This window comes from Mustela nivalis, assembly GCF_964662115.1.
Source record: "Mustela nivalis genome assembly, chromosome: 13".
NCBI lineage: Eukaryota > Metazoa > Chordata > Mammalia > Carnivora > Mustelidae > Mustela > Mustela nivalis.
In genome coordinates, this window is record NC_139032.1 from 1,477,273 (window position 1) to 1,502,281 (window position 25,009).

A 25,009-nucleotide genomic window follows, 5' to 3' on the forward strand; every position below is an offset into this window, starting at 1 on the left:
GGGCACCTGAGGGCTGAGAGGGCCCTGCTGGGGCGGGCATCGGGCAGGGACCTGGGTGGGCTTTCTCCGCCCCGCGGACGGCCCCTACCTGCCAGAGCGTGTCGAACTTCTTCCCGTCGGGGATGGACAGCTTGCCCGTCTTGTCTTTGTCGATCCGGTAGTGAAGCACTTTCCCCTCATGCAGCACGCACAGGGCGTACGACCCGTTGTCGTTCCTGTCCCTGATCCTGCGAGAGGACACCACGCATCATGCTCGCACCCCGCGGGCAGCAGCGGCCTTCCTGACCTGGGCTCTGGGGCTCAGCCCCTGCGTCCCGACAGGCCCAACTGGCAGCTCGGTGACCCCGGCAGCTCCTGACGAGGAAATGCTGTGTGGCGGGTGGGCCACAGCCACGGCCCGGGGGTACCCCTGGGTGGACAGCGGGGGAGCCCGGGCTCAGCTCACCCAGAGAGGCTGCACCAGCACAGGGACCCACAGCACAGGGACAGTCTCTGCACTCACCTCTCTTCCCCGAGGTCACAATCCAGCCACTACGGCTCCACCGGCTGCCAGAGCATGGTGTGGGGCATTTGGTAAGCACTCTACTCAGGAAATTCCAGACCACAGGTGGACCACGGACCGCAGCCCTGCTCCCCAGGGCCTGACTGCATCCGCTCACGCTCTCCCGTTGCCTGGAGGACAGGGCTGCCCTGGGCCGTGCTGACCCCCAGGCTCTGCTTTCGTGCCCCCGTGAGCTCTCCACCCCTGCCCTGTGAACAGGACTTCAGAGACCAATGGCGAGCCGAGTGCTTGCCCGCTGCCCCACAGGGAGGAGTGGGCCTGTGGGATTTTGGGGGGGGCAGATCCAGGCGGTGGAGATTGCAAAGCAAGACCTGGCCACAAGCCCCTCCCCCAGTGCAGCTCCTTATATCTCCCCCAACTCTCCCCTGCAGCAACTCAATCCCTCGGAATCAGGAGCTCGGGGAGCCAATGAGGCAGGAGGCTTCCCGAAAGCCTTTCTGGCCCTGAGGAAACGGAGACGCCCAGATGTTTAGCATGTGCCCCGATGCACCACATTTTGGAGAGCATTCAGAAGTGCCAAGCTACACCGAATTTCCATGTTTGGGGGATTTCTGATGAGTCCTCCGTGTGGCAAGAGGTCACACCCCCGAGATGTGTCCGTGCTGCCCCTGCCTGTGGATTCGTCTCCAAAGGCCGCCTGACATTGAGGGCTGAGCTGGGTCTTGTGGGACTGGAACTGCTTTAAGAATAAATTCCTGGGGCGCCTCAGAGGCTCTGTGGGGGAAGCCTCTGCCTTCGGCTCAGGTCACGATCTCGGGGTCCTGGGATCGAGTCCTGCATTGGGTTCTCTGCTCAGCGGGGAGCCTCCTTCTCCCTCTGCCTGCTGCTCCCCCTGCTTGTGTGCGTGCGCGTGCTCTCTCTCTGACAAATAAGTAAGTAAAATCTTCAAAAATAAGAATAAAGTTCTTGTGGGGTCACGCTTGGATGGGTCCCTTGTCCAGACCCCTGCTCTGGCAGCTGGTGCTGGTGGATCGCCATGCCCAGACCCTCAGCGTCCTTGGCATGACCACTTCTGAAACCATCTGCGCCTTGCAAACAGCTCCCTCCTCCCCACCCAGGCCACCAGCACCCCAGGCGTGAACCTGTCTTCGCAGTCCAACCACCCATTGAGGCCTGCTGCTTGCCATCAAATAAAAAACCACCACCCAGAAAAGGTAAAACCTATTTTCAGAGAGGAGGGGAACTCGGCCTACTGGATAGGAAGCTGTCTTATAATGCGGGACGTGGGGCTACTTGTATTTCGTTTATCTCATAAGCATCAATACTGCCCACAAGGTGCAGTTAGGAGATATGAGAACTACACAAAACGGAGACTGAGCATTGAGAGTTTGGACGGCGAGACAATGCTATCCGGGGGCTGTTCCAAAGGGTCACTCTCCATGATTGACAGCCTTTCCCCTCTTTGACCTCATGGTCCTGGAAACAAGGAAAAGGCATCCAAATTGAGATTTTCTGAATTCCTGTCTAACCCCCCCCCCACCTTGTGTTAGCCCCCATGGACCTTTTCTCGTTAAAACAGACCGAGGACTGCAGGTGGCCCCGCGAGCTCCTGCCCCGAGCTCTTCAGAAAGCTGAGAAAGGGCCAAGTACGACCGCAGTGCAAACAGCCTCCGCACCAGCAAGAATCCAAAAGGCCGCTAGTGCTCTCGGGCGGCGGGGCGACGGGTCCCTCTGCGCTGCGCCGAGAGTGTGAGTCGGACCATTTCGGGAGACCGTCTGGAATTCTCCGGGGAGAGCACACCACTTCGCCCCTGGTGAGGCAGAAATCCACACTCTGCCTGCGTCTGTCTCGGCGTCTGTTGTAAGACACACGCGCTTACGCCCTCCGCGCCCAGAAAGGGGCGTGTTTACCAGCAGCGTGATCTGTGACTGCAGGAAACCGGCACAGAGCGGCCGCGCTCACGGCCTGCGGATCAGAGATGCTGGGACACGCGTGTGACGGCACAGCACAGAACCAGGACGCACAGACAGCCGCAACAGAACACAGTTCCGCGATTTCATGTGCGCAGGGTCCTGAGCAGGCGAAAGCAAAGGGTTTGTTTAGAGAGGAGCACCGAGGTCCTAGGTGATAAAACCAAAACAGAAGAAAAACCACCCAAAGCGTCCGCCGGCCAGGAGCACGCAGGAAGTGGTGTCCTGGGGTGTGAGTGGGCGGGCGTCCTGCGGGGGGGTTGCTGTCTCCACCCCGCGGCTGCTGCGTCCCTCGCACGTGTCAGATTTCACGACAAGGGCGGGATAAGGAGAATCTGGTGCAAGGCGGAAAGAGTGTGTCTGGCTTCTGGACAAGGGACGTCTGCGAAAGCACACGCCCCCGTCGGCTGTCCCCATCCCCGGGCTCAGGTACCGGAGGGGAGCCCCTCTCTCCTGGGGCTCTAGCCGGGCAGCTGGCAGGAAACCAGGGGAGAGAAGGGAAAGCCACAGGCCCAGCCTCTGTAGGTGGCGAAGACCAAAGCCCTGGTGACATGAACGGCCAGCCGCGGGGACAGGTCTGCTGGCTTCAGGTGGCTCCCAGGGAGAGGGGCTGTTCTTAATCCAGCGCACTAGGAATACAGCTCTGGAAGCCGAGGTGACCTCCTCCTGGCCCTCTCCTGCCCCTCCGAGTGCGCCCTGGGCCCCGGCACGCCACCACACAGACCCCAGCAAGGGGAAGAGGCAGTCTTTTTCCTGCCACCAGGCTCAGCCAGCCTCGGGAACGCTCACAGAAGCCCTCCCGGAGTTTTTCTCCGTGAGGCTCTTGGAAGGCGCAAGCTCACAGCGCAGTGTGGTTTGCTATCACGGAGGATGAGATTTCTGTGCTTTGGACCACGGCTGCGCCTCGATGCTGCAAGGCACAGCGGCTCTGCAGGGTCAGTGGGCAGCCACCGGCCACCGCGGGTGGAGGTCGTGGGCTCATGGCCTTGCACCGCACAGATGCCGAAGCCCTTGGCCTGTGAGGTGAGGGAGCGTCCGTCCTGCCATGCCCAGCCTGCAGGACCTGAACCCTTGTCTACACTCCTCCCGGGCCTCCTAGGTCAGAGCTACTGTGCACGGGTGAGGCCCAGGCCCTGGTGGGGCAGGGAGACCCGGGTGGTAGAGGCACTCTCACGTCCCCCCACCTCCTCCCTGGTCCTGGGACACTGGGCGAGGTCTGCTGCAGACAGAACACAGGAGCAGGGCCCAGGCCCGCCACCCCGCCCTTCTCACGGTGCCGGGTGTGGTTTCCGCGGCGCCACAGAGCCTGGCTGGCCAGAGCGGAAAGAGGGCTGGGGAGGGCAAGGGACAGTCACCGCGGCTGGGTGGGCTGGACGGATAGACCCAGAGGGCTCCCACGGGCCTGCCCTTCCCATCCAGGGTGGACATTGCCCTGCATGGGGCCTTGGGCCAGTCCTCGGCCAACCGTCTGTAGAAGGATGGCTTCTAGGGAGCAGAGCTGCAGGGCCAGGAGGGAACGTATGTAGGGTCCCTACAGATCCATGAAACAGAAAAGGAAACCCCTCCTGGGCCCCACTGCAAAGCGTGATCAGCACAGAACACGGGTCCCCACCCGAGGCCCTGGTCTCTGCTCTGGTTCACGAAGTGGAGCTGGGCTACATGTGCTCTCGTCTGGCCTCACGGGGGCCTCGGGCAGGTCACTGAGCTCATACTGACATCAGTCCACAAGCACCTCAAACTCTCACTTCAGACAGGCCGTGCCTCAGCCTGACCCGGGCCCCCAGAACCACACACGTCCGGTAACGTGGCGTCTTCTGACCAGCGACGGCGCCGGTGGCTTTCATCGCGGCACGAAGGGCTCCGGCCAGCCACACGTCATCTCACACGCCAGTGAGCACCGGGAAGGGCTTTTCTAAACCCACACTTTGCTTTTGGAATTTAAGTATATTTAAAAAAGGGAGTTGACGCTGCTCCCAGAGCAGGGGAAAGCGAGTGGACAATAAGAACCAAGAAATAGCGTCCGTCCGGGCTCACGAGAGACACCTGATCTCCACGGGAGGACACGGCTCTCCCGCTCCGACGCCCCCACGCCGGCAAGGACTCGGAAAACATGCGGGCGCCACTGCTGCCGAGTGCGGAGCCCAGAGGGAGGACCAGGTTTTCTTTTCTCCGTACGTGGGAAGTCGTATCACCACGTCACTGTCCATGGAAGAGGTGGTCAAGCGTCACAGTTGAAAAATAGAGAAAATAAAAGGTCCTGTCGGGAAGGCTCGGGCAGTTCGCTCAAAGATCACGCCACTGCCTTCTGAATGCTGTATGCTTGTTACCTTATTTCCCAGCTTTAAAAAAGTATATTATGTTGCAATTCTTTTCTTATCCTAAAAATATACTTTGCACCTAACTTTGTGTTATTTTTAAAAAAAGGGTCTCCAAGCTGTGTGTTTTGGAGCCCACCAATCCTGGGTCCTTCCTCGGGAGGGGGATACGTAACTTTTGGAAAATAAGTTGTTTACCTTTTCTAAGAAATTCACTTTTCAGCTCCACCTGACCTAGTTTCTCAAGGTTGCACACCGTGTCACTGTGGGGGGCTTCGGGGAGCCAAGCGGCTGCCCCCCAGCAGAGCCCTGGTCCCTGGGGTCACCAGGAAGGCAGAGCTCGGACCCCCACCTGCAGGACCGTGGCTGGGGGTGTCCGGGCGAGTCCCTGTCCTCACGTGTGGCTGGCCAGACCCCAGACCTGCACAGGTGTCTTAGTCAAAATTCCAGCTCCAGTGCGGACATGGCTTCCTCACGGCGGTGGAGGCCAGAAGTCCCAGATCAAGGTGCGGTGGATTCCAAGTCCGGAGAGAGCCCGATTCCCGGGCGGTCGGTGCCCCCGTCTGGCTGTGTGCTCACAGGGCCAGGCCCGGTGCCAGCTCACACGGACGCCTCCAGCCTCCTGCTCCCACTAACCCATCACGTCGCCCTCACGACCTCCTCCGACCCCGCCCACCCTCAGAGGCCCACCTCCGAGGGTTTACCGTAGGGATTTGGGGAGGACGTGAACACCCAGCCCGTGCCAGCAGGTGGGGAGTGATCATCTCTAGGAACACCGCAGACGACCCACGCCGTCCATCTCCGCGGTAAAGACCCTTCACGCCTGCACGCTTCATTCTTCCAGCTGAGTATGAAGACCCTGATACCTGCCTCTTCCAGCTCACTGCCATGTGGTCCTGGCAGGCTGTGTGGACGGGAGACAGACGGGGGATAGCGGACACTTCCCAAGGACATGCCCTGGCACCATGCCTGGCGTGGGGAGCTGCGGGTGGGCACGCCCTGCCCTGGTCTAAGCCCGGACCCCTCAGGACCCTGGGTCCAGGCTCTCATCTCCTAGTTCCCTGACCACCGTGAGCAAGTTCCCTTGTGCCTGAGTCCCCCTTAGAAAGTCCAGGGTTTACATCCACGAGCCATAAGGTCCCTTTTGGCCCAAGGCTTCTGCCTCCACATGTGGACTTCACTCCCCAATCCACGAATGGGCCGGAGTTGGCCAGCGTCCCCCGACGCAGCCCTGGTGGCTGGGGGTTTCTTGATTTACGTCCTGCATCTTGAGCCGTACGGGTGAAGATTCACAGCCTCACGCGGGTCTCGCACATTTCGAGATAGGCCGACCTTCCTTCCATGTCCTCCGCGGTGGCAGGGGCGTGTGCTCGCCCCAGAGAGGGGCCTTGCCACACTGAACCGTAAACACAAATCAGAGGTTCCAGGATGAGCGCGCACAACGTCCCCATTCGGTCCTCCACGTTGTTCTCTACATGGAAACAGCCAAGCCTCCCGCGCTGCCCCACGGTGTCCCCTGGGCTCCAGGACCCCAAACCAGCTTGCACACGGAGTCCCCGTTCACGATTCGGTTCGTCTTGTGATTTTCCAACGTCGCGGCCGTGGAGAGAAAGCGCTACGCGTTCCGTAGAAGCTGAACTTCGGGCATGAACCTGGACCCTCTCCCGGGTGGGCGATGTGTGTCGTGCGGCCCCCGCCACAACGCCGGGCAGGGCGGCCGCAGCCCCCAGGCAGCCACGCCGTCGGGGGCGGAAAACGGACCGTTTCATCGCTTCCCACGCAGCGTTTCATGACTCACGTGAGAGAGTCGACACTTGACTCTCAGACGGGCTTCGCGGCGATGATTTAGCCTGACCGTACGCCCAAGTGAGGGGCTCTGAGTGCATTCGTGGGGCTGGGCTCAGTCATGCTGTCTGTCCCAGAGTGCTGGGGCATGAGCGTCTGTCCCGGGGTGCAGGGGCATGACATGCATCTTTGACTTGTGATATTTCCCACCTACTTGGCTTTGTCGGAACGTAACCCCATCGCATGTCAGGGAAGATCTGTATTAAGCATCTGCGGGGCACTAGACATGATGCTGGCATGCGACACGCATCGGATTATCTCAAACCGAGTCCACGAAGCCCAGAATTCGGAACCACAAAGATGAGGCTCTTTTCCGAACCTGAGAGTCTCCTTGGTTCTTATCATTCTGACGGGGGTTCTGGGGGGCCTGGGGAGGGCAGGCTGGCCTTGACAGGTCTCAGACGGGGTCATGCCGGAACAAGTGACCCACGAGAGGCAGTGCAGAGGGATCGGGGGTGGGGAGCACACAGCAGGCCGCCGACTGCAGCCACACCGTGTCCTAGAAGGGCTGGGACCAGACCAGTGTAGGAAACCAGCAGTGCAGACCGAGAAACCCACATGGCCGTCCCCACCCCAAATCCTGCTTTCCTCCTCAGCGGAGCATGTGCCAGGGATCCCAGAAGACACAGAGGAGCCGTACTCACAGCGACGGCACATCTGCAGGGAAGAGACCCAGAGCCCTGGCCCCGACCAGAGCCAGGTGCACAGAGCACAGCGCAGGGCCACAGTGTAGGGCCACGGTGCAGGGCCATGGAGCAGAGCCATAGTACAAAGCCATGCAGCAGGACCACGGAGCAGAGCCACGATACAGAGCCCTGGGGCTGGGCCACGAAAGCACAGGGCCACGGAGCAGAGCCATGAGGCAGGAAGACAGCACAAGAGCTACGCGCCAGCACCACGCCACTCGGTCTTCCAACAAGCATCCCACACAGCTCCTGCACTCAGGCTCGAGAAGGCGGAGGCCCTGAAATGTGCAGAAAGCACACACGGCGCTTCGGTTCCAGTGTGCATGAACGCACCCCGTGTGGCCTCCGAGCGGGCTCACTCTGGCAGGCCTGCAGGACTCTCCGACGCCAGACGAGCCCACGAACAGCAGCTCTCTCTGCCCTGACACCTTCCCCAGGTGCACGGACTGACTGCCCAGCGCACACGCCCTTCCCCGCCGGAGGCTCCCCATGGTCCTCAAGTCTCCTCTGCTCAGCGTCTCCCTGAAGAAAGGCCCCTCGTCTCGGCACAGAACAGAACCTGCTACCCCCACTGCGGCGTGTCCATCCCTTTCCTTCTGTGCCCGTGGCCACTGTACGGCTTCTGTTCAATTCCTCAGTGTCCCCCAGAGATGTTAGCTCAGGGAGCAACCGGCCGTGTGGCTCGGTCTCTACTGTGCAGAATGGTGCTGGCAGCCCTCACAGTGTGGGTTCTAGGGGACACTGGGCCAGGGACCAGTGAGCCAACTCCCGTGACCGGAAAGAGTGCAGGAGGGACATTCTACAGGACAAGGTGTGAGAACGCTGCTGGGGAAGGAGCCTGCGGCTGAGCCTTCAGCTGTCCGGGGTCCCCGTGTGAGCAGGGAGCAGGCTCTGACCACAGCTGGTCCCCAGCGAGCCTGGGAGCAGGTGTCTGAACCATCGAGAAGGCAAGAGGCCTCGATCACTCTTTGAAATAGACCACTCGGGGCTGACTTCACGCACCAAGATGCTACGTGCACAGGACCGTGACTTTTGTGTTGGGAATTAGTCCTAAGAAGACAGTAAAAGTCTGAACCTCAGGGGCAGACGAACAGACAGGTGCCCGACGAGGAAAACCGTCCCCGCCGCGGGATTTCTGTTGGAGGCTGCGCTGTGCCCTTTAAATCCCCACCTGGGCTCCCACCATGGGCTGACCCACTACTCTCCGGAGCGTCACCGAGCAGGGACGAAAGGAGGCCCACACCCCCTGCTGGCCACACTGGGGTGTCCGCTGGGCCACAGCTCTGGGGGTACGGCCCACACCTGCCTGAGACAGCCTGTGCCATCTGCGACCATGGACCTGCCCCGAGGGGGCCGGCATCCCCAAGATCTCGAGGACTGAGGTCCATTGGGTGTCGGGTGACAGTGAGCAGAGTGAGACCCACGCTTCCTTTCTGAGTTTGTAAGGCCGGCGTCCACACACCCGCGTGGGGTCCCGTCACAGGAAACCGCTCCGACACTCAGCACATTTTGTTATCTGTCCTCCTGGCACTTGGTTCCCAGTGACACAAGAGACGGTAAAGCCCGACATCTGGGGGGCTGTGAGTGAACGGGCCGCGGTGCTGACAGCCACAGGGACCGCTACGCGTTCGTCTTTGCCACGAAAAGCAAAACACGTGGCGGAATAACATTCTTTAAAGGTTATGTCCCTCAGTCCCCGAAAAGAGAGTTGACCTTGGGGTTGGACTGGGCAAGACACAAGCTGAATGACAAGGGACAGCTTTGGCACGTCCGGCCTTCACGGCAGGCCCATGGGCGTGTGGGCTCATGAAGCTCCGTGACGGGGAAGCGGAGTCACCCCGTCCCTCCGAGCGGGCCCGGCCGTGGCAGGTGAGGGGGAGAGACCCCATACTTACAAAAACTTTCCGTTTGTCTTGGATCCTATCATGACGATCTGCTCAGATTCAACCCTTGAGATTTTCCCGTGGAACCAAGGCATCTTCTCGTGGGCCGTGGTGGCGATCAGCTTCTCCAGCTGCGGCTTCTGGCTGATGATGGCCTGCTCCAGGGCCTGGCCCTGCCACGAGAAGGGGGCAGAGAGGGACAATGCACGAGTGAGAACAAGACGCAGGAACCTTCCTCGTCTGTCCCGGGTCCTGGCGTGCGAATCCATTCATCACAGATAAAGCCGTAAGATCCGTACGCGTGATCTAGTACCATCCGGTAGATATCTACCAGCGCAGCCTCCAGAGGCCTTCTGAAGCTGGCCAGGCCTTCTGAAGCTGGCACGACCCCCAGGTCCTGAGACCAGGCCTCCTGGCCCCTGTGGATCACGGCCCTGCACCAACCCGACAGATTTGGATCAGAACCCGACTCCTCGCCCCAGCGACTCAGCAGCCCCTGGGTGCAGGCCACGAAGGAGATGCGGTTTTCCCGGCTGCCCACCGAGGCCACCTCCCAGCGCTCACGCTGCTGCCTGTATGTGTAAATGTGGCCACGGGACACGGAGGACATGAGCTGTGACAACATGGAAAACAAAATCGGGAGGGGGCTGGCAGCCGGCTGAGTTCCCTTCCCAGACTCGTTTAGTGGGAGACACAGTGGTGTTCTCCGCAGCCGTAAATGGGGACCCCACACTGGGTTACTGGACGGTGTAAAGAGGGGAAGAAAAAGTAAAAATAAAAATATAATGAATCCAAATGAGGGGACGTGTGGGTCCCTTCACATAGGACGTTCTGGAAGAGGCAGCACTGTAGGGACAGAATGCAGGTGGGGGCTGCTGGGGGCCGGGGTAGGGGCTGCTCATCTTGGTTTTAGTGGGACCTACGGGGTGCTCTGTGTTGGTCAAAAATCACAGAATTGTAGGCCTAAAAAGCTTAGTTTTACTGTGTGTAAAGTACAGCTCCACACGTCTGATCGGGCTCAAAACTGTAAGAAGATGGTCTGAGGCGTAGCTCGCGCTGCTAACAACCGGCACTGACCAGGGTGCTGCTCTCTGTCTGCGAGGCCGGATCCACAGAGATCCCATTCGAGGACAGAAAGCAGTCACTGTGTAGAGTCCCCCAAAACCCTGTCCCGTCACACGTCCGTGGGCGTCAGAGGCCGCTGCCACCCGTGGTGCAAGGACCCGGGAAACGCAAGAGAGATGTCCGGACACCCATATCTGAGCGGGAGACCCTCAGCCAGCCCGTGAGCTCCGGACACCGGGGGCTGGGAAGAGCGTGGCGGGAGCTGAGCTGTGTCCCCGCCCCGCCCTGGGGCCTTTGTGGACGGCGTGTCATTGCGTACTCATTAAACACACACATGTCCCTGTGGCCAACCCGACCAGCTGGGGGTCTTCCTTCCCAGAAGCTGGGAACAACAGGCAGAGGGAAGTTCCAAGCGGTACTGAGGGCCCGTCACTAGGCACAGGATCGGGGCAGGACAGGGCGCTCGGGGAACGCCAGGCCGCCAGCCAGGGCCGCTGCACCCCCGCCTGCTCGCCTGGAATGTTCTGCCCGAGACACCTGGGAAGCTACAGAATCAGGAGCCCACCCGCTTGAACAGGGCGACCCCCTGCTGACTCCCGGGCGGACTGGGGTGGGGGGAGCATGCGGGCAGCTGGGTGACCCGCGTGGCCGGCAGACGGGGCGCCCTCCCCACGGGACCCCCAGGGAGTCGGCTGCCGGCCGGCCCGGACGCACCTGCAGGTTCCAGGTCTGCTTCACGTACTCGCGGATGAGGCTCTCCTTCAGGTCCTCGAAGGGGCCGGTCTTGGGCTGCACCCCGGGCGGCCGGTGGAAGGGCTTGGTGAGGAGGCAGACCAGGCCGTCGGACTCCTGCGAGTGGTAGTGGCAGAGCTCGGCCGGGCTGCCGTGCGTCCTGCCGCCCGCGATGGCGTAGGTGCCGTTCATCTCGCGCTCGATGGTGTAGTGGTGCGCCTTCCTGCCGTGCGCCACCGACAGCGCGAAGCCGCCCAGGTAGTTGCGGCTCTGCCGCAGCAGGTACAGCCCGTCGCTCATGCCGCCCTGGACCAGGTAGTCCTCCGCCTCCTCCCGCGTGATGTTGCCGAAGAAGAAGGGCAGGTGGTTGGCGCTGTCGGCCGCGCTCCCCGCCATGCCGGCGCCTCCCCGTCAGCGACCGCGGCACACGGCGCGGGGCTTCCTGGCAGGGGGAGAGAGGACGGGACGTGGGTCAGGCCCCGGGCAGCGAGCGCAGGGGCTGGACCGCTGACCCTCGGAACGCCGGACCAGGTCCGCCGACCGGCCGGAAGCCTCCGGCAAGGACAGGGAGGGCTCAGTGGGGGCTATTTGGTTTGGGGCGTGAACACCGTCTGTGAGGCCGGGTCGTGCTCCCTCCAGCACCCCGCCAGGGCCTTCTGCCGGTGTCCCCGGCTCATCACCACACGCCGTCCTCCCCTGCCTTCCAGACACCAGCGCCGGCTCGCCATGGTGAGCCCCGGGCCGTGGGGCCTCCGTCCGGGCTGCTCCCGCCCTGACCCAGGGACCCAGGGCAGTGCTGTGCCCTCTGTGCCCCTCCGTCCCCCTGCCCGTGGACACAGCCCCACTCCGCCCCCACCTGCCACTTGCCTTCAGGCCAGCTCTGCCTTCTCCTCCGACCCCGGGGAAAGTCTGTTGCTTGCACTGGGCTTAACACCCACAGGGAGAATGTGCTGCCTGAGTTTGGCCTATTTGAACATTCCCTGTGATTTTTCTCCACGCCGGAAACCACTTTATTCAAAAGCTCCAAACTGACACACAGAGGGGTCCCCTGGACCCCACAGAGTGGACCCACGCCCCGTGCCTCCTCCGGGGCCTTCTTACAACCCAGGTTCGATGCGCAGCTCATAACAGAACACGTTTTAGGACACGGAATCGTGTTTTGTGACACCTGGGGCAGCGTCTCTCGCTCGCTGTCTCACGCCCCTACACACCCCACCAAGCTCATCGCCACAGACCACAGGCCCTTCCTACGCGGGGACCTCCCGAGAGCGCGATGCCCGCCTCGGCCCCCCACCCGCAGGCCGCCTTTGGGACCAACACGGAGATGCCGGCACCCACGGCCCCATGTGGGTGCCCGGAACGGTTCCTGGCACGCGGCGGGCGGCCACAGACACCGGCTGAGGAATAAAAGCGTATTTCAAAGTAACGCATCCAGAAGGAGGTTCTGTTCTCAGAAGCTGATGCCACGCGCATAGGTTCAACGTGCCCTCGTCAGGCTGGTGCAGAGAGACGGGTTGTGGCCCGCGGGCACCTTACCCCCCGGGCTCCGTAGCTGCCGAAACCCCGCTCCGTCGCTCGGCTCTGCCACCGGCGATCTCTGTACGCTCTTGCCCGTCACCAATGGCCAAACCCAAGGTCTGCCCCTACCCACCTTATCCGGCTTGAGCACTGGGAGCACTGGACGCATCCCAGCGGCCCTGCCTCGGTGGGTCAGTCTCTCTTCTGCCGTGGCTCCTTCCTCACTTACTCTGCAAGCTGGCGCTGGGGCCGGGGCTCCAGCCTCATCCTCCCCCTGCACACGCCCCTCCCCGCCACGGGCAACGCTCGCCGACCCCACACCCTGCCGTGCCCACCGAGCTCCTGATGAAACGCTGCTCACCCGAGGTTCCCACCTGGCTGTCCAACAGGCACATCAATGTCACGTGCCCGCGGGTGCCTCCCTGTCCTAACTCGGGAAGGACGAGACCCCAGGGTTGGCGGACCCCTCCCTGTCACAGCTCACTAACCTCCGCAGTCAGCAGACCGCCCGCCCGCTCTTGGGGGCATCTGAGCTCCGCGCGGGAGACGGGACCAGGACCTCTCCCGGGATCTCTCATGAGGTTCGTCCAAGTATGTCCCAAAGCCGTGGCGTCTCGCCATCTGCCCCGATGTCGCCCTCTCGCACACGTCGATGCGTCTTACCCAGCTCTCCCTGCCTCCCGCCCCCCCACACCCCTCCCTACTCGGCAGGCAGGCGATGTCCGCCAGCCCCTCCTTGTCCCCGTCACACTATTTCTAGAGCATTCCCCATCCTGGGCACTTTGCCCACACGGTTCCATTTCACCCAAGACCTTCTCCAAAGTGAGGTCAGCTTCAGTGCCACCAGAGTGGGGACCTAAACAAGCAGGGGCACAGGCCACTCCTGGGTCTGCACTTGGTGTCCCCCAGTCGTGACCGTGAGTGGTCTCAGCACCCCGGTATTCATGTTGGGCTTCTAGCTAAGGAATGCTGCCTTTTCCACGGTGGCCAACGCATGTCCCCGGCCTCGCTGTGCATGGAAACACTGCGGCTCACCCTCCTTCTGTCGCCCCCGCCCCCCGTTATCACCCGACATTACCCTAGCTCAGGGTTTCCCAACGTCTGGGCTGCACCTTCTGTCACGGGGGCTGTCTTGTCCATGACCAGTCGGCCTCCACTGACCACCCCCAAAATCTCCACGGGGACAGCACAAACCATCTCCAGATGTTTTCAAACCCCCCCGGAGGCAACAACCCCCAGGCTGCCTGATCGGAAACCGCCGTGCTCACGGTCCAGCTGCCCGCAAATCTGACACGTTCCTTCCACTGCATTCAAGCAGAAGGACAATGTCAGCACCAATGTCGACGCTCCAATGTCCCCCGGTGAAATTCAGTATCGCCGTCACTGTGAGCGAAGGGTGGGGAGGGTCGGAAGTGAGCCGAGTCCCGTGGAGGGAACCGGACCCCGCCACCACGTCACCGCGGCTGGCTGGCACTAAGCCTGGGCACATTCTCAACACTGTCACCAGCCAAAGCACAAAGAAGCATAAAAAACCCGGCAGTAAGTAGACCCCAGAGAGGACACCTGTTTGCAGTGTGAGCCCGGATGGGACAAGGAGGCCGAGTGCAGCCCCCGGGGCCCCGGCTGGCCAGGAACAGGCGTGGGAGCAGACGACCGCTTCGCTGCTCTGCGCACGTCCACAGCTGACCACACGGACCAGGTGAGCGCTGGCTGTGGGCTGCGGAAACATTTTGGCGAGAAGGTGACTTCATAATCGTGACATCTGTGGATAAGGGGGGTGGACCACCGACATGGCCCCCTGTCCCAGGCAGAGACCCTCCCTCGTGGATGGAGACGCACGACCCTGCCTTGGGTAAGACACGTTCTCGACAGTGTTATTCTGGTTCCCGAGATCCTTGTCTGTTTCTGTGCCTTAACCTCAGCCGTGAAGGGGGCCGGCTGTGTCTTTGTACTTCCGTTTCTGCTTAAGCCCTGTCTGTCCCTGTTGTCAGAGGCCGTGACCGGTGCTTGGAGACTTCTGCTTTTCTTACGAGCCGCGAAGCGTGGTTCCTGCAGGTGCGGCCCCTTCACTTCCTCCAGAGGACCTCTCTGTCCGTGCTCAGCAGGCTAAGGGGGCTGACACGGGGTCACTGGGCCCCAGAGCCTCCCCACAGAATCCGGACCAAGGGGACAGTGGCAGAAATGAACGGGGCTCTGGGCAAACTCTGGGGCCGCTCTCTGCCAGAGCCCTGCCGCTGAGGGGAACTAAAGATACCTTGGCTTAGGACCCTTGGAGCCACACAGCCACGTCGATGCAAAGCAGCCCTGATAAAAATTCACGTGGGAATTCCCTCCGCAGCTCGAAGCCGAGGGACGTCCGTGTGGGGCTGCTGTGAACGGAACCGCCTCGTCTGTGGGTTTCACTCATTTTCATAAGAAAGAGGAAAGAGCCCGGTCTACAGGGGCAATAAGGTTTCCTGGGCTGGTCAGGGGCCGGCCGACTGGTTACAGTGACCAGGTCAGGGCAGGCGCAGGGGGCCCGCCCCAGCACCCCCCGTGCTCAGATGACCACCCTGGGCCACTCTGCAGAGGACGGCAGGCACTGTCTCCCGCAGGGGGACCCGCTGCTTGGGAGGTACCACGTGGACACAGATGCTGCTGGGCCGCCATGGAGACCCAAGTCCCCCGGCGCCTGGCCCGAGCCAGCCCTGTGTCCACCGGCTTCCTGAGCGATACGGGGTTGTCCTCCGGGAGACACCCCTCCCCTGGCGCTGTCCCCAGCCTCCGCGAGGCCACCGGCAGGCCATGCCGCTGCAGACCCGGCCCCCCGGGGGAGATCGTACAACCCCATCTCTACCTAGCGTCCCCCCTTCTGCATTTGGGGGAAAGCACAGCTTCTCAGAAGACGGAGACGCATGTTTCAGAAACAAACAGTAAATCTAAGGCCAGAGAAAGTGATTTTTTTTTTTTCACTAACACTTAGAATTAGAGGAGAAGTTTCAATACTTGAACCTATCCCTGAACCTTCAGACCTGAGTTCTTCCGATGCTTCCAGAACTCGGGGGCCCGGACAGCGCACGGAGGACAGACAGACGCCTCTCGGGCAGCGCCTGGATTGTCAGACTCCACAGAATCCCGCCCCGCACCTGCCTGATCTCTCTCCCGTGCGTGTCAGCACAGATCACAGGTACTAAGCTTTGATGTCAACATAAATGTTCGCTCTCAACATACTTGCTTACGAGTAAGTGACCAGCCCATGCTAAGCGAAGTCAACATGAAAACAGCCACGCGTTCCTCACGCTCCCTGAGCAGCTACTATGTGCAAGTGATTTTGCTCGGTGCCGTGTGGGAAGGAGAGTGAGTGCCTTTCCTCCAGGAAAAGAGCAACGGAAGAGGCTCAGGGGAGGGTCCGCGGCAGGGGCCCGGCGTTTACCCCAGGGCTGTGACCCCAGGGCCTCTGCTGTCTACACCACTCCTGCCTCCCGGTGGGACTGGCAAAGCGGCTGCCGGTCCTGCTTCTCGCCAGCAGCTCCTGCTCACTTACACCCCGAGCCTGCCCAGTGTGGCCCTCAGGCCCGGCCCAGACTCGGCCCCAGGAGGTGGGGTCCTAGGGGACCTGCCCACCTCAGGACTCGCACAGAGAGGGTGAGTCTGGATTGCAAACAGCTTCCCTGTGGAGAGTGTTGGGGACGAACCAGCATTTCATCCTGCACGTGGGGTGAGCAGAGAGATGAGCAGGCCGCGTCCTCCCCCAGGGGCTGGGGAGGAAGGAGGTGGCCAGCGGGCCCAGATAGGACTGGGGACACAGGGCTGCATCGGCACGGCCACTCCCGGGGGTCCCGGCGCACACGAACATGCACAGCCCCGGCAGGACTGAGGCGCGAGGACGTGCTTGCGACGTGAGCTGGGTTAGCGGAGACTCCGTGAGCACAGGATGACATCCAAGGCATCACCGAGTCACGTCCCCGTCCTGCTGTCCTGGAGGGGATGGGGCTGCTGCCAGCAGGGCCCCAGACACCCCAGCCACGGAGTCCCCAAAGCAGGAGAAATGAAGACAATGATGTGACAAACGAGAACACGCTGAGCGTGACCGGTGCTTCTCTCTGGGCTCCTCACGGGGCAGACCACGCAGGGAAGCAGGACGGGCCACAAAACAGCCTTGTTTCCTTTGTCCTGCTCCAGGCGACACTCCAGGGAAGACCTGGCCACCCCACGGAGACTCGGCTCCTCCTGTGCCATCCCGAGAGGCCTGGCTGAAATTTTCAGCTTCTGGATACTATTTTTGGGGTCCCCGTCCCTGCCCCTCATTTACACAGACCACAGGGAGCCAGTGCCTTCAGGAGAAGCCAAACCACCGGATTTCAACCTGTAGGGACATGCTCGTGTGGGTGGAGATGTCGACAGCAAGTGTTGCTCCGTGTCAGTTAGAAGTCACTACCCCGCACCGTCTCCTCGTCCGTGCAAGCGCGTTTGTGGGGGACTCGGGGACGGCGTCACATGCCGGAAGCTGAGGACGGTGCTCGTGGATGTCATAAACCCATGACACAAGCACGCCCCATGCTTGAGTCGGGGGCCAAAGTTACATGACGGGAAGAAGGGTGGTGTGGCCACGTGACGACCACAGGCAAGCAGCGGCGTTGGGCTGGCCGGGTGCTGGGCAGGAGAGCGTGGGCTGCGGCCGGAAGACGGCACAGACCTGGCCTTGCTGAAACCCGAGTGCAGCCCCTTCCTGCAGACCCCGCAGGAGACTGGAAAGCGGGAGGCCGGGCTGCCGGACGTGCTTGCGTCCACACGCTCGACCGTCCTCCCTTTCCTGGACTCAAACGCGCGTCTGGAATCAGGAGCCCGGGACAGCGAGGGCGTGGGCGAGCTGGAAAAGCCCCCAAAGACGGAGAGAAGCTCTGCGAGGGAGAACAGCGGAAGCCACGCAGAGCAGAGGACAAGCCCCCACGAGCCGAGTCCTTCCTGCGGCTGCACGGTGTCTGGAAGTAGGGAAGTGGGCCCACGCCTCCAGCCTCAGCACAAAGCCAGCGGAAAGCAGAAGTGCCGATCACCCTGGCCACGGGCTCCCTTCAGGGGCGCCTTCAGATGAATTCAACCCCAAGGACACGGACCCGCTGGACAGACTCAGCACCGCGAACCTGTCCCCGAGTCCCAGGGACCTAAGTGCCGAGCTGCGTCTACCAAAAAATTCACGGGTATTTTATATATATTTAAAAAAAACCCCTAGACATTGTAAGTATCAAACTCCCTTATAAAACTATATCAAGTAGAGAGAAGCCCTAGAGAATCTTCTCAGCAGCTCCTGGCCGGGGCTGGCGAGGCTGAGCAGACACGCTCTTCATGTCTACGTGCCAAGCTGGTCTACCAAGACTTTTGTGGCACTCACACTCCGGGCACCGCTGTCCCCCACACTTGGGAGAGCCGGGAGAGGCCAGACTCCACGCGGAAACACCACAGGAGGCACAGCACGGAGAGACACCCTCTCCACGCACTGAAGCTTCCAGAACTCTGGCGGAAGGTCTACTTCGATGTGTCCAGGGGACGCGCAAGGATGTGTTCCGGGAAGTAACGGACGGCATCCTGCATCCTGCCTCTGGGCCCACAGAAGAGACGGGTCTGTGCAAGCTCCACACCAGCTTTCGGACGACAGACCGAGCCGCCCGGAGGACAGGTGCGCCTTCAGGGCCCGCCTGGCGACAGTGGATGGTGACCCGGATGACGGAATGACAGAGGGGAGCTCCCAGGCGCTGGCTCCCAGGGCATCAGCTGACTTGCCCGCATCCCTGAAGGTGGTGGTACCCAGGTTCATCAGGCCTGGCACTGAGCCCAGGACATCGGTTACCTCCCAAAGGACACACAGGCAGTCGTGCGACAAGCAGTGCTGGAGGCCAGCCCTTCCTTAGCTACAGCCTTCGGAGGCCCTCGGGGGCGTGGCGACAGGTCCCTCAGCCCACACATCCTAATGCAAGCACAGGCCTTTCTGACCAAACTCGGAGCTCCCTCCTTGGTCCCGCGCAGCCGAGGCTGGCCATGTGCGACCCTAAGACCGGCAACACCAGCATCACGCGGAGCTTTCGAGATATGCGAATGGAAACCTCCAGGCCCCACGTGGCTTGCAGAATCAGAAGCCGTGGGGGTGGGGTGGGGTCCGGCCGTCTGTGATTTCCCGGGCTCAGGTCGGAGGACGTGCACCCACAATGTCATCAGTGTGGCTGTTCGAGACAAGTCTATGTCCTCCTAGGAAGCTCTCTTCTCCGCGGGGCTGGGTCTCCAGTTCTACCCATCTTAGCTCCACCCTTCCAACAAAGCCTGGTCACACCGCTTCTCTGCTAACGGGACTTCCGCCCTCTGATCTCAGGGTCACTCGCCACCCGCCCCACTGCTCCCCGTGGGCTCTCTGAGCACAGCACCCTCGGATGCTTCCAGACCAGCGAGGGCCCCTCGAGGTACCCTGCTCCTTCCTTCGCACCACTGACCACAGGTCTGACTTAATTTTAATGTATCTCTACTTGGATGAGTGTGTTTGACGCACGCACGCTTGCCTCCAGGAGGGCAGACAGGGCATCGACCCTTCTCTTTCTCTTTTAGTTTGTAAATGAACTTAACATTTTAGGATATACTTAGATTTTCAGAAAAATCGCAGCGATAGTACAGAACGTCCATACACTCCATGCTCAGTTTCCCTGTTCGTAACATCCTACAGGACATGGTACGTCCCTCACAACTAGTGAACCAACAGTGACCCACTATTCTTAACTAAAGCCCCTCATTTATTACTTTGTTTGGATTTCCTTAGTTTTTTACCTAATGCCTTCTTTTTATGTCCCTAAACCCCAGCCCAGATACCACACGGTACTGAGCTCTCGCGCCTCCTTGGGCACCTGCTGGCTGTGACGGGTCCTCAGACTTTCCTTGTCCTGCACGGCCTCGACGGTTCTGAAGAAGACTGTTCTGGCCGTTTGTAGAAGGTCCCTCACCCGGGTTGTCTGATGTCTTTCCCATGGTTAGACTGAAGCTACGTGTTTTGGGGAGAAAGACCCCCCCCAGGGAAAGTGCCATCTGCCTCACATCAGATCAAGGGTGTGCGCTCTCGACGTGACTTACCACCGTTAGGGTTCCTCTTCGACACGGGCCGAGCTGGCGTTTGGCGGGCTTCTCCACTGTGAAGGTGATCTCCCCGATCCCCGCCTCTTCCCGTCCGCCCCGTCCGGAAGGAAGAAACTCGGTGCCGTCCATCCGTCAGGAGAGGGGAGGAGTGTCCCGGCCGCTGGAGCGCAGAGACCTACATACATTGTCTGGAATTCTTCCGCAGAGTCGATGGGTCTGTCCCCTCCTCTTATTTATGTGTTCAGTCCTATTTTATCTAAGTATGGATTCAAGGTTATTTCATTCATGCATCAGGTTTTAATGAAATATTGCTTTACTCGGTTGCTCTGACAGTGCTTGTGTGGCCACTGGGATCCCTTCCAGCGGTTCCTGTGCCCTGGGCCACTGGCCCTGTCATTGTGGTTTGTGTCGTGTTTGATGCTGAGGGCGTCTCAGGTATGCGCCTCGGTCTACTCCTCCACACTCTCGTTTCCCTGTTCCCTGTGATGGGCGGTGGCTGGTATTAGAGACCAGGATCTGAGCACAAGGTGCGTTCGCGGCTAGCAGATGCCACTGCCTCTAGACCCCTCCGACGACGGAGAACGTGTGCATACAAGCACACTTCAGCTGCGTGTGCGGCACCTGACGTCTCTCTCTGTCCGTCTGGGTCTCCGGTAACCTGACCGTGAGGGCGCGCTCATGTCTCCACCCCTCTGCCCCTATTTTCTGGAAGAGAAAATCATTGAAAATTGCTAACTTCCTCCTTCAATGAATGCTATAATTCATCAGTGAAACCGTTGGAGCGTGGACCTCCCCCGGCCCTGGCAGGGAGGAGGTCATTACATTATTGACTTAAACTGAGGAGACAAGGCGATTCAGGCTCTTTTTCCTTCTGCGAGTCCTGCTGGTTTGTGTCTTTCAGGAACTAGTCTGGTTCACGTTTGCCGTCACATTTGTGAGGACAGAGTCTTCCACACTATCCGGTCACTGGTTGGTGAGGTCATGGTGTCGGCACCGAGGTCTCCTACGTCTGACACCAGTGATGGTATCTTCTCCGGCGTTTCCCTGTTTTCAACTTCAAGGAGTTCTACTCGCATGTTAATTATGTCTTTTCTTCTTGCTTTGGGCTTTTCTGCTCTTTTCGTTTGCAGCTTTCTAAGGTGGACCACAGGTTATGGATTTTATAAATATTCCTTTTATCTAATATTTGCACTTAACTCCATGAATTCCCTTTAAAGCACAATTTTTGCTAAATCCCATAAACTTGTTGTTGTATTTTTATTCTGTTCAACATGCTTTTGTAGTTCTCTTCACACTTCTTCGACCTACAGTGTATTTAGAACTCTGTTGTTTAATTTTAAAAATTGGGGGGAATTTAGCTATCCTTCTGTTACTGATTTCTAGGTTAATTGCCTTATATTCTGAGAACATCATTTATGTTATTTTTTATTCATGTAAGTATGGGTACCTACGTTTTCCAAGAACGTGCTGTCTTGATGAGCGTTCTAGGTGAGTCTGAGAAGAATGTGTGTTTTCCTGTTGTTGGGCCGAACAGTTTATGAGTGTCGAGCAGACCAGTGGGGTGGGCGGTGCTGCTCCGGTCTCGCGACCCCGTCGGCCCTCGGTCTACTTGGTCAGTGACCGACAGGAGGCGGTGGGATCTCCAGCTGCAGCCGTGGGTATGCCCACTCTCCCTCCAGTCCCATCCGTGTTCGCGCTGTGTATGCTGACGCTGTCATGCGCCGACGTGCCGAAGGCTGTTCCGTCTCCTTGGGCAACTGATCCCTTTACAGTCATGTAACACTCTTCTTTATCCCTGATAGTCTTCTACTTTTCTCAAGTCTGTTTTAGCTAAAATTGATGTACCTATTCCATCTTTTATTTTGATGGGTGGGGCTATCTTTCTGCATTCCTGTATTGATCTGTAGGTGTCTTTACATCTGACATAGGTCTTTTGTAGACAATATAGGTTTGGGTCATGTTTTTGGTCCGCTCCTATAAACGCCGTACTTTAACTGGTATAGTTAGACCATCTGCTTTGAAAGTGATTATTTAGGGGTGCCTGGGTGGCTCAGTGGGTTAAAGCCTCTGCCTTCGGCTCAGGTCATGATCCCAGGGTCCTGGGATCAAGCCCCACATCGGGCTCTTCGGGCTCTCTGCTCAGCGGGGAGCCTGCTTCCTCCTCTCTCTCTGCCTGCCTCTCTGCCTGCTTGTGATCTCTCTCTTGTCAAATGAGTAGGTAAAATCTTAAAAAAAAGAAAGTGATTATTTAGTTGGATTGATATCTGATACATTTGTAACTTTTTTTTCATTGCATTTGTTCTTTCTCTCTCTGTTCTCTGCTTTTTCTGCTTTCTCTGGTTTTACTCAAGCATCTTATTACATTTTGCTTTTCTGTTTTTCTCTGGTTTTACTACAAGCATTCCATTATAGATCTTTTCAGCATAACTTTAAAAAATTTTTAGTGGTTTCCTTGGAGTTTACAATATACATTTAAAATCTAAATTTTCTTTTTTTAAAAAAAGATTATAATTATTTATTTGACAGAGATCACAAGGATGCAGAGCAATAGGCAGAGGGAGGGGGGAAAGCAGGCTTCCTGCTGAGCAGAGAGCCTAATGCGGGACTCGATCCCAGGACCCTGAGATCATGACCTGAGCCAAAGGCAGAAGATTAACCCACTGAGTCACCCAGGCGCCCCCAAACCCAAGTTTTCAATCTAACTTTCAAATGACAGTATCCACTCCACATACAATACACTACCTCCTAACAGTGTTCCTATCTTCCCTTTCAGCATCTGTGACAACCCTGCCTTTCTTTCCACGTACAGACACGTAAGAATCACTAGTACACTGTTACTTCTATTGATTTAAATGAACGATTGCCTTTTGGAGCAATTAAAAATAAGAAAAGTGGGACGCCTGGGTGGCTCAGTTGGTTAAGCAGCTGCCTTCGGCTCAGGTCATGATCCCAGCGTCCTGGGATCGAGTCCCACATCGGGCTCCTTGCTCAGCAGGGAGCCTGCTTCTCCCTCTGCCTCTGCCTGCCTCTCTGTCTGCCTGTGCTCGCTCTCTCCCTCTCTCTGATAAATAAATAAAATCTTAAAAAAAAAGATTTAAAAATAAGAAAAGTGAAGTATCTTATTTTACCTTCTCTTTTTCCTTCTCTGATGTTCTTCCTTTCTTCAGGCAGATCCGAGATCACTCTTCCTTCTGAGAAACTTCTTTTAATACTTTCTGTAGGGCCAGGCAGCTAGTGGGAAATGTTCCTTGTGTGTGTTTGTCCAAGCAAGTCTTGATTTCTCCTTCACATTTGAAGGACACTTGAGTGAGACAGAAGATTCTAGGTCTGCTTCCCTCTCAGTTCTTCAGATATTTCACAACTTCGGTTCTGGTTTGCAGTTCATGACGGGAAGTCTGCCAACAGTAACTCCTCTCGTTCCTCTGCGCGCGGGGTCCCCAGCGGGGTCTCCACCCTCTCTTCTTTCTCTTCTTTCTCTGGGTCTCCTGGACCCTTGCTGCGCTGACTGTATTTTCGCTTCCCCTTTAGCGCGCTTCTCATTCTTTCTATCGAAACCTGGAAGGGTTTGGTTTTCTTGTTTTGTTTTTGGTTTTTGTTGTTGTTGCTGTTGGAAACATGGCCGGGTTGAACCAGACAGAAGCAACCGAGGAGTGAGGTTTTCCTTCACTGCACTAGGATCCCACGTTTTCTGTAGCCACAGGGGCAAGACTTCACGGTCTTCTGGTCTCATTCCGTGTCCTTCCCCAGCTACTCCTTCTCAGAGGCGTGTTTGCCTCCTTCTTTCGGCTGCCGCCGCGGCTACCCTGTGCCTATCCCTGTGCAGGCGAGACATGCGGAAGGCGCACTGCCATTAACTCTCGGGCTCTCAGTGCCCCGCGGTCACAGAGCGTTGACCTTCCCAGTGTTTATCCAGTGGTCCAGCTTGTTTTTCTCCCAGACCCACACTCCCTTTCCTGTCTGCTGTGTTCCAATCCGTTTGCTTGAAGCCTTACCCCCATTAACGATGGGTCTGTATCGTCCCCTCCACAAGGAGGGGAACAGAATATGAGGAATCTTTTTGCTGGGACACGGCGGTGACCAGGTCCTCTCCCTGGAAGGGAGCCTCTTGTGGAGAAGGCCCCGGGTGCATTTCGCCCACTACCAGTCATGAGGGGCTCGTTCCCAGCCGTCACCATGAGAACCGCGTGAGGCTCGTGTACATCATTTCTCTCATTACTTCTTCTTATTTTCTGTATTTCTGATGTTTTGTTGTCTGGATCTAGTGGATCCCAGAGAGACTGCCCCTCGCAGCGTTGGACAATTTCTGTCGACAGTAAAGGCTCTCCTACGAGGGACCCTTTCTCATCCCAACCAACCAACCAACCAACCAAACCCCATCCACCTCCTCCCCTGGGCTCTCACACCCCCGGGCCAGGTATCAGGACACGGTGAACAGCGCTGACACCCGAGAACCTAATGAAATTTTCCAGAGGAACGGATCTCAGGCCCTTATACCCTGCCTCCCCTTTCCTGCAGAAACCACAAGGTTTGCCTCTGTTTTCCCATTTCCCTCTGCCGCCTGACAGACCCCAGTGCTTCCTCCCTGGGGGAGGGGGGGGGTGTACCGTCCCGCCTGTTTCTAGGGATCTGTGAGCGCAAACACTTCTTCCTTCACGACAACCATTTCCGCATCTGCGTTTCTTACCACACCTGAGCAAAATGCTTTCCAGGTATCCTCAGAATGAGACTTTTATAGATAAGACCAAACAAGTGAAGGCCTTAAGACTACAACCCATGGCGGTTTCTCTATCAAATGTGTCCTCACTCAGTTCCGGAAGTTCACCAAAATGGCCTTTAAGAGCTCCTGTCCTGACCCTTAGTTTATAAATTGCATGTGCATTGCAGGAACTCAAAAACATGTTAAAAAACAAAGCTTTGGTTCAGTGTCTGGTGGGGACGTGGGCCTGTGGCAGGGGCCGACCCCTCCCCTTGCGTCCAAGCCGGACGACGCAGTCCACAGCCACCGAAGGCTAATGCTCACTGCCTTCCTCACGCGCCCCGAGGGTCTCTGCCCTCCGCCTTCCAAGTCAGCCGTGTGGAACGTCAGCGCCGAGGACCGGGGGGTCTGAACGGTGGGAGCCATAGGGACCCCCAGGGGCTGTGCGTGTTACGACATCACCGGTCACCGCTTGTACATCTGGTAGTCAGTCTGCCATAAAGTCACTCCCTGGTTATAAGAAACACATTTCCTTAGAGATACTGGCTGTGAGGGCGCCTGGGGGCTCCGTCGCTTAAGCGTCTGCCTTCAGCCCAGGTCGTGATCCCAGGGTCCCAGGATCGAGCCCCAAGTGAGACTCCATGCTTAGCAAGGAGCCTGCTTCTCTCACTTCTCCTTAGCTCGCTCTCTAGCTCAGATAAATAAAA

General features: G+C 58.6%; 1 protein-coding gene across 13 annotated transcripts in view; it reads right to left on the reverse strand.

Moving 5' to 3' along the window:
- The window catches only part of SYK (spleen associated tyrosine kinase), a 66,670-nt gene that overhangs the window by 26,866 nt on the left and 14,795 nt on the right, over window positions 1–25,009 (reverse strand). For all 13 annotated transcript variants that reach the window (XR_014301526.1, XR_014301527.1, XM_082694159.1 and 10 more), the window contains 3 exons: window positions 10,982–11,441; window positions 9,215–9,375; window positions 89–227 (listed from right to left, as the gene is read on the reverse strand). Coding sequence is in view for 11 of the 13 variants with exons in the window: in XM_082694159.1 (XP_082550285.1) it covers window positions 89–227; window positions 9,215–9,375; window positions 10,982–11,395 (714 nt within the window). In the remaining 2 variants the exon portion in view is untranslated. The remainder of the gene's footprint in view (window positions 1–88; window positions 228–9,214; window positions 9,376–10,981; window positions 11,442–25,009) is intronic.